The 8,957-nt window shown below is 32.7% G+C and overlaps 4 protein-coding genes across 5 annotated transcripts; 1 reads left to right on the top strand and 3 right to left on the bottom strand.

Annotated features, from left to right (window-relative positions):
* Positions 1-1,639: 1,639 nt before the first annotated feature.
* LOC108977959 (probable isoaspartyl peptidase/L-asparaginase GA20639) lies at positions 1,640-2,873 on the bottom strand. The gene has a single exon (XM_018947966.1). The coding sequence runs from the start codon at positions 2,798-2,800 to the stop codon at positions 1,724-1,726; it is 1,077 nt and encodes a 358-aa protein (XP_018803511.1). The 5' UTR covers positions 2,801-2,873; the 3' UTR covers positions 1,640-1,723.
* A 2,139-nt stretch (positions 2,874-5,012) lies between these two features.
* LOC108977961 (60S acidic ribosomal protein P1) lies at positions 5,013-5,746 on the bottom strand. Its single transcript, XM_018947969.1, has 2 exons — positions 5,536-5,746; positions 5,013-5,374 (listed from the first exon to the last, which is right to left on the bottom strand). Exons 1-2 carry the CDS (start codon positions 5,605-5,607, stop codon positions 5,108-5,110), a joined length of 339 nt encoding a protein of 112 aa, XP_018803514.1. The 5' UTR covers positions 5,608-5,746; the 3' UTR covers positions 5,013-5,107.
* A 213-nt stretch (positions 5,747-5,959) lies between these two features.
* On the top strand, positions 5,960-7,664 carry LOC108977960 (protein yippee). Of its 2 annotated transcripts, none has more exons than XM_018947968.1 (4): positions 5,960-6,217; positions 6,503-6,675; positions 6,826-6,985; positions 7,046-7,664. In XM_018947968.1, the coding sequence occupies exons 2-4, from the start codon at positions 6,558-6,560 to the stop codon at positions 7,128-7,130; spliced, it is 363 nt and encodes a 120-aa protein (XP_018803513.1). In that variant the 5' UTR covers positions 5,960-6,217; positions 6,503-6,557; the 3' UTR covers positions 7,131-7,664. The 2 variants fall into 2 exon arrangements, with proteins under 2 accessions (XP_018803513.1, XP_018803512.1); XM_018947967.1 differs by having other exon boundaries at positions 5,961-6,217; positions 6,382-6,675.
* A 707-nt stretch (positions 7,665-8,371) lies between these two features.
* LOC108977962 (mitochondrial import inner membrane translocase subunit Tim9) lies at positions 8,372-8,956 on the bottom strand. The gene is made up of 3 exons (XM_018947970.1): positions 8,897-8,956; positions 8,731-8,826; positions 8,372-8,654 (listed from the first exon to the last, which is right to left on the bottom strand). Exons 1-3 carry the CDS (start codon positions 8,954-8,956, stop codon positions 8,523-8,525), a joined length of 288 nt encoding a protein of 95 aa, XP_018803515.1. The 3' UTR covers positions 8,372-8,522.
* Between the last annotated feature and the right edge of the window lies 1 nt (position 8,957).

The following is an 8,957-nucleotide window of genomic DNA, read 5'->3' as shown; positions in this document are numbered from 1 at the left end:
AAATACATGTATTAAAATTTAATGTATAGTAACAAATAGTTTAAAAATTTAACGCAAAAAATCATAATAAATTAGAAAATAAAAAAATTTATGAAAATAATTGAAAATGCCAAAATAACTGTAAAATAAATAAAATAAATACGTTTTTTCTTATTTTTTTATTTATTGATTATAAAATGCAAAATTAATAAATAAAAACAATGTGAAAATAAAAAATTAATTTATTTATGAATAATAACAAATAATATAAAAATAATAAAAATTGATGAAAACTTAATGCAATATAATAACACACATAAGAAATAACCCAAATCATAATAAATTATAAAATAAAAAAATTATGAAATTAATTTTATTGAATACATCAGAAATAATAAAATGTAAATTTAAAAAAATGTAAATAAAATAATTGAAAATGTCAAAATAAGTGCAATGGTAAAAAATGTTTTCAAATGTTTTAACATGTACTAACTAAATTCTGCATCGAAAAGATATGACAAAACGGCTGTATGAATTCTGAGAAATTTTTATAATGGACAAGAACTGCGTTGTATACATATATACATACAAATCTATTTATACATAGTATATATTTAAACGTATTTCACTTTGCTTGATCACAGCTAAATTGTCAGTACAATATCATCGCATGGCATTGATTTCATAATAATTATTCATTGAAAAACTAATAATCATGGGTGGAGACTAAAACATAAACTATGCGTACATGTATGTATGTATATAGAACATATATGCTGTTAAAAACTGGAATTTAAATTATGTATGTACTCTTAATATGTAATTAATATGACTGCATTATAAATACATACATATGTACATTTAAGTATGTATATACAATATAGGTGTAGATAATTTATGTATTTGTACGTGTGGCTGATAATTTGTATGCAAGCATGTAATAAATAATTATAATTGAAAATTAGTATGTATAAATAAAATGAAAATAATAAAACAAATGAAATTGATTCAAAACACATTGTAAAACAAGCGTGTATTTATTGAATTTGTTACGATCTTAAACGATGCTGTAAGTATTATGAGCAAAACAATCAGATTATATTTCTATTATATTGTATAAACACGTAAAACACCTTAATATGCGCAAAACATGTTGCTTTAGGTATATTGTATTTTTATTGTAAAATTCAATGTCCACCATTTTTTATTTTCAATAATAAATATTAAATTAATTAGCTATTATCGATTTTTTATTTAATTTTTTACAAATATATTAAATTTTTCATTAAATTTCGCTTAAAACGTGTTAAAAACGGCCTTCCTTCACTTTACATGCAAGACATATGCGCTAACAGCGAAAACAAGCAGTGGCAGCGACAGCGAGCAGCGGCAGCGAAATTGTGCGGCAGAGCAAATTTCATTTTTTCCCCAATTACACCAGGCGCCCATAAAGGGCAGCAGGCAGCCACAAAATGACACATTTTTCAGTCGTACTGTACGACATATTGGTACACTACGAAACAAGGCGCCCGAAAGTATGCCGCATACAACTAAAAGCTGCAGCTAACAATGCCACCATATGTATGGCATAGAAAATAAACATGAATTACAAAATGTACAACAATCATCCTTAAGAAAAAATGAAAACACTGCTTGCAGCTACAGAAATTTTTTGAATATTGCTTTAAATTTTGCTTATAACAATAATACCAGACAATTAATATTACGCCAACAGCGAAAGGGCTTAAACACACAAGTCCAGAGCGCTTAGCCGGGGTTCTCCTACTATGTCGACATTATCTTCATTCGGATCAGCACCATAATGTAGCTCTTCACCGCGTTGATAGGCCCAAGTCATACGTGCCGTTGTAAAGTTGATGCCCACATTGCCGCTGTTATCGATACTTATTATGCCGGCTCCCTGCTGAAAACGTTGCGTCATGTCCTTCAGAACTTTAGCTGACGCTTCTTCTGCCGTCATATTTTCATATTTAATGTGAGCCAAAATGCGCGAGGCTACATTGTAACGCATAATTGTCTCACCATGACCAGTAGCCGATATGGCGCCCACTTCGTTATCGGCATAAGTGCCAGCACCTAGTAGTGGTGAATCACCAACACGTCCAGGCATTTTGCCTGTTATGCCACCCGTGGATGTAGCGGCAGCTAAATTGCCCAATTCGTCAATAGCAACAGCACCAACCGTTCCTTGTGAACCGTATTCTTTGAGGAAATTCTTGAGAACAGAATAGGACAGGACACCTTGTACATCACAAGGACATCCAATATTCAAATCGGAATTGCACAATTTCTTTGTCGTAGCATTCAAACTATTCTTATAGTCTTCAAGTGCTTTCTGTGATTTATTCGTGACCAAAGCGCCTTCGGGTAGAATTTCGAAATTCTCTTCCTCTGCGAAAAGCATTGCACCTTCGCCCGAAAGGAACATGTGTCGCGTCTTCTCCATAACACGGCGCGCCAAATCGACGGGGTGGTAAATGTCGCGTACTACGGAAACACAACCCGCATTCAAATCATCACCGTTCATGATGGCTGCATCCATTTCTACTTTGCCCTCCCAAGTGAGCACTGAACCATAGCCGGCATTAAATTGTGGATTGATTTCCATTGAGCGCACCGCCTGCTGCACGGCGTCCAACACACTGCCGCCACATTTGAGTGTCTCGAAGCCGACGCGTGCTGCCGTTTTGACTCCATGTAATGCAACAGGCAATTGGGCATCCGTAATGGAGCCGGCACCGCCGTGCACAAGCACGATGGGCTCCGTGCTTAGCTGGCAATGACAAAGATATGAAGTCATTGTTAGTCTGGTTATTGTATTAAATTTTCCAAAATCAGTTAATTTGAATGAATGATTTTACAAAACAAAATATTTTTTTACAATTTAAATATTATGACACTAAAAATTTATTTAAACACAACGTTCGCACACTTCGAAACATGAAATACCATTGTGCCTAATAAAACTGAATTATAAATGGTAGTAGTTAATAAAATATATAAAAAATAATAAATATTTCATATACCTACTAACGTAATTAATACATAAGTGTAATTAATTTTTTTTTTTTATATAGAATACTTACAGCCACTGAAAAACACCATATTAGGATATGAAAGAACACTTTAGCCTGTAGTTAAAAAGAAATTATATGTAAAAATACTTCAAATTGAAATAATATTAGTAAAATTAAAAAATATGTAGACAATATCTTTTTTTATCAAATTATAATTTTAATCTGGCATTCACAATAGTTGTGACCGTCTGATAATTTTCGTTTCGTACAGTCGTTTTTACTTCATTTTTTGTTACAACAAAAACTGTCAATGTAAATGCCATCCCTTTATTTTAATTATCAAATTATTTGCTATACTTGGCGGCGGTTTTCAAATAAAGTTGTAAATTTTGCGTATTTTTTTTGAAAACAAAAAATATTATGTTAATACAGAGATGATTTAATATTTCAAGTTTTGAGAAAGGTGCTATTTGAATGGACTAAGATTCTCTTATATTTAGTTGTTTTCAATTTCATACAATTCTATAAGACTGGAAATGTTTCAAAACCACTTTGTCTGTGGTAAACAATAATTATAGGCACAATTGTTGGAACATTAGCTCATCCATATACATTTATTTATCTTCTTATCCAATCAAATACTTTAAAGAACTTTGTACATGATAACCGATTTTACGACTGGGATTAACTATTACACAGTTTCCATTATTTTAATTAACTTATATTAAACTATTTAGGTATTTTATTGAACGGAATAGTTGTTGTAGCGGAATTAAATCTTCTCCAATAGTTGCGGAAATGTAAATCTCGATCCGGGAATGAAATATTGTTTCGTTACACTCAATGGAAACGGAAGCCGTTTAGTAACAAATATTATGAAAAATCAGTAGTTTTTGTATATTCCACTATATTACTATCAACTATTATTTAAAACAAATGCATCTAAAAAGAAAGTATGTTATATTCTACTGATAAAACTATGTAAATCTATTCTTTTAGAATATAAAATATCCAAACCCTGTTACTAACACGCATTTTAACGCTTTTTAAATATTAATTCCACACTATTTGGCTATCGATGTTTCACTGAAACTTATTCCAAATATTCTACGCGCATTACAGACAAAGTTGCATTGTTATCATTATTGAACTAATAGCTGCAATAAAACTCACTTGCTGCCAATTTATTATATGATTATAGTTTTTTGATATCATAGCACAACTGCATAGAGAACAACTAAACTCTTATAAAAAGTTGATAGTCCAATCGTGACATATTGGCACCATTTATCCACACTAAGTTATCTTAAGCAACAATTATAAAAAAAACATTAAGAGTCCCAGTAAGAACTACTTGCCATATATGTATGTGCTTAACTACCGAAACTTTTTTTTTATTGGTGCAAAAATATGTTTTCCCAAATCACTTTGACCTTCTTCGTTTGCTATATCTTGAGATCAAACACCTTTATAGCTGAGAATGGTTTAATTTTCGTATAAAAAACTTCATATTTCCCTTGAAATGTACCTCTCTATTCTATATTAATACATAACCATACGGCGAACTCGAATCTAATTGGATCCATTAGAAAACCCAGTCATCTCGTTCAAGGTCTCTAAATCGACACCATGGGACTTTTTATGTAGCGTGAGATTGTGTAAATTTTGCGCACAGGACGAAAATCCCATTTCCATATGGGCAACCTTTCATTACACACACATTCAAATACAATTCTTTGGACACGTTTACGTATTCCACATCCAGTCACAACAGAAAGTGAAACCAATTATCACGGCTTCAAAATAAAAGCACATAGCGCACAGCTGATTTAAAAATAAGAAAACTTCGCTGCATTACAATAAACAACTTTTTAACTGCGCACTTCAAATTTCAAACAACTTTGTTAGTTGCATCCTAAAAGCGTTTCGATTGCGTTTTTAACATCACACAGATTGGTTTAATCATGAACCATATGGTGAATAAGTAAACAATTGTTTCACGTTTTGTATACGTAGTATACAAAATTTCCTTTATACTTTGTCAAGAGGACACATTAAAAGTTTTAATAAAAACTATAAAACGTTTAGATTTAATCGAAGAGACCGAAGCCCATGTCATCGTCGGATTCCTCTGGTTCTTCCTCCTTCTTCTTCTCTTCTTTCTTGGCCTCAGCTGGAGCAGCATCTCCACCAGCGGCGGCAGCGCCACCAGCTGGGGCAGAAGCACCGACACCGGATCCAATGTTGGTGATCAAGTCCTTAACGTTGATACCTTCCAAAGCCTTGGCGAACAAACCGGGCCAGTAAGGTTCAACATCAACATTGGCGGCCTTCAAGATAGTCGAAATTTTCTCGCCCTAGAATATAAACCAAATATAAGTACATACTCAATTGAATTGGAATAACTGCACAAGTACAAATCAGTTAACATGAAAAACCCACAAGGATTTTTGTAATATTTTCAGATTCCAATTATAAGTTTTGCGCACTTATGTACATTCAGCCAAATGATACTTACAGTGACAGCGATATCATCATCAACCAAGACGAGAGCAGCGTAAACGCAAGCAAGTTCAGCTTTTGTAGACATGGTTATAAAGTATTTAAATTATTAATATTGGTGCAAGTTGCCAAAAATTAGATTTTTATTTAAAAATTTGGCCTTAGCTCGAAGTCGAGAACAAGCACACCTCACAGAATCCTATACCGGAAAGAAAGAACAAAAATTGAAGTTTGTTGTGCTTAATTATCTGTCAACGTGAATTTCAACTGACGTATACAGGGTTGCAAGCTGTGTGCGCATTTACAAGCTTTCAAGTACAGAATGCTATGCGATAGCAATACTAAACATTAAATTACCGTATACGTCACATGTGAATAACTTTGTGGCAATAAGCATAACACCACGAAATTTTAAATTTTTTCCGATATCAAATTAGCAAGATTTATATATTTAAAACAAAAGTTAAACAATTAATGTGCCAATTACGATATCCTCTCTACCGGCAACTCTTTATTCAATTGCAGCTAACTTCAAAAATATTTACCGTTCATTTATTGTCTAAACAAGAGAAAAGAAATAGTCAAAATAAATTGCAATTGCACTTGAAAATTACGACACAGAAAGAGGAAAAAATATCAAGAAAGTCGAGTATATAATTGAAACGTAGTAGAAATTAATCAAAGTCACGCGATAAAAGGTACAAAAAACCATTGGTGAATATATGCTAAAAGAGTAAAATGCATTAGAGGCAAATGTGCATATAAAAAAGAGAACTTTCCAAATTTGCTAACAAAGAATAAAATTCTGTCATTACATTCTTTTCTTCCTAATATGGCAAAAATTTTCTATGTTTCTCAACAGCATTAAGCACTACGACTTGTAAAACGAAAACACTCATTTGTGAAATCAACAGTACTTGTGAATTTGTGTGAAGAAAATTTTGACAATATTTTTGTGGTTAAACAAATAATATATTCCACAGAAACCATTGTAATAGAACACAATAAAAACAAAAATTGTTGTAACATAAACTAAATATGGGCCGCGTTTTCCTCGAGCATATTGGCGGCTCGAAACTGTTCAATTGCGCACAGTGCCAGACAAATCTTACCAATCGCAGTCAATTGATAAGTACCAGATTTACGGGTGCAACGGGTGAGTTAAACTTTGAAATGTCTTTTTTATGATAGCGAAATACCACACCTACATACGTATCGTGGCAATTGCGTATTGCGTCAGACTGAGATTACTTGCACTGATTACTTATCACCACTGTCTACATTATTGTTTGCTATTTTTTCGCAGGTCGTGCATATCTGTTTAAGCGAGTGGTTAACCTGACATTTAGTAATGTCCAAGAGCGGGTTATGCTTACGGGTCGACATATGGTACGCGATGTAATGTGTAAAAGTTGCGATGCCAAATTAGGCTGGATGTATGAATACGCTACCGAAGATGCACAAAAGTAAGTTAAAATATTTAAAAAGTCAATTTATATATTTAATTGCATTTCCTGTGTTGTTAGATACAAAGAAGGACGCGTGATTTTGGAGTACGCATTGATAAGTGAGACTGAGGGTTTTCAGGGTGAAAGCGGCTCTATTCATTGAAAAACATTAATATTAGTGAATTTTCATTCATTTTTCATCTCGTACGAAGTCTACATCGAGTCAGGTGCTCAGTCAGTTCTGCCAAGAGAAAGCATTCTTAGTTAATAATACTTTTCTTTAGTATTCAGCAGTTACCAAAAGTTACATGTGAATTAAGTTAGTGTTTACATTGTCAATTGATCACAATACGGTAAAATCTCGGTATTTATTTTTATTATTTTAAGTGCGTAAAAAACATATATGAAATATTGCACATATCTTTTAATTTTCTAAAATAAATCCCGTTTTTTTCCTTATGTTAAGTTCCTCGCGTTGGCAATTTGTCTGTATCCTAATATTATCATAATTCTTAAGATATTATTAAACAATTAAATATATTACATATATACACTGCGCATTCTCTTAAGATTTCGAATAGTAATTTAAATCTTTTATATTATATGAAATATTAAGAAAATAAAAATGCCAAATAAGCAGTGTAAAATCCATGTGCCCGCTTATCAGGGCAATGAACTCCGGCGTACATCGTCGCAAGCAAAGCTATTTTTTATTCAATATTTTGTTACCGAGGTAAATGTTTTGTAATCGCCGCTTAAAAGAGTGTAAAAAGAAGCGTTTTACATGTCTTATTTGCGAGATAACTCGGGGAAAATTTACTGATTGTTAAAGTTCATAAAATACGTACTTCACGACACACGAATCTTTACATTGTCCTAGGGCCAGATGCTTCCAATCCAAGAGATTGTATTATTATTCTTAGTCATATCCTAAAATGAACCGATATCGGTGGCCGACAAATGAGCAGATTTTTGAGGATAAACGGACGAGTGCAAAATTTCCGATCGATTTCTCAAAAACTAAGGGACTAATTCGCATATACATATAAAAACAGACTCGCAAGGTTAACTCGACTCTGCTCGCAATGGTTTACATGTATATTTTATAGGATCTCCGGCGTTCCTTCCGCATATTAAAAACTTCGTGGTAAATATATTCTATATATACCACGTATTTACAGCAACACTCAAAAAAAAATGTATCACTTCTTAAATTCGCGGACTAGCACAAATTGCAAAAGTGCATTAGGGTATGTATTTTATGGAAAATAATTGACTTAGTAGAAGTTTGCTTTTTTACCATACATTTTAAAATCCGTCAATTTAACTTTTTGAATTAACTTTCACTGTTAGTACATTAAATTCATCATTTTTGGTTGCACTAAGATTTTAAAAGTCAAAAAATTGTAGAGAATTACCTTTTATTAAACAATGGTAGTGAAGTTAACAAATGCACATATGTACGCTTCAGAGGAAATGCATATATCTCTGGCTAATTATTCTACACAATTTAATTGTGCCCAACATCAATAAATCGTTCCATGTTGCACACACGTTAAAGTTTACCAGACTTTTGTGCCATCGCTATAGCGTTTTCATTGGCAATCATTTGGAACTCTTGGAAACGCTGTGAAATACGTTGGTTCATCTTCAGGTACTTCTCCATACAATTGAGTGCACAGCGTTCCTATCAATTATGATTAAAAGTTAGACTAATATAAGTAAACAAAAATCTCATTCGAGCCGGCGAATTGCTTTGTTACCTCATTGTCTTTGACCACACGCGAAGTAAAATCGCGCACGCAATCTGTGAAACACATTTCCGACAATTTATTATAGGACATCAGGAAATCGGAGAACTGTAATTCGAATTTTTTGTTTTATTAAGGAATTCATGTATATAGTCTGTCCATACATTATGAAACTCACTGTTTTCATTTGATCCTTATCCAAGTTATCGATTGAAGCATTTTGACCCGCATCTACCATT

This window comes from Bactrocera latifrons, unplaced genomic scaffold (assembly GCF_001853355.1).
Source record: "Bactrocera latifrons isolate USDA-ARS-PBARC rearing strain unplaced genomic scaffold, ASM185335v1 scaffold_98, whole genome shotgun sequence".
Taxonomy (NCBI): Eukaryota; Metazoa; Arthropoda; class Insecta; order Diptera; family Tephritidae; genus Bactrocera; species Bactrocera latifrons.
The sequence above is the reverse complement of the archived record's forward strand: the minus strand, read 5'-3'. Positions and strand labels throughout refer to the sequence as shown.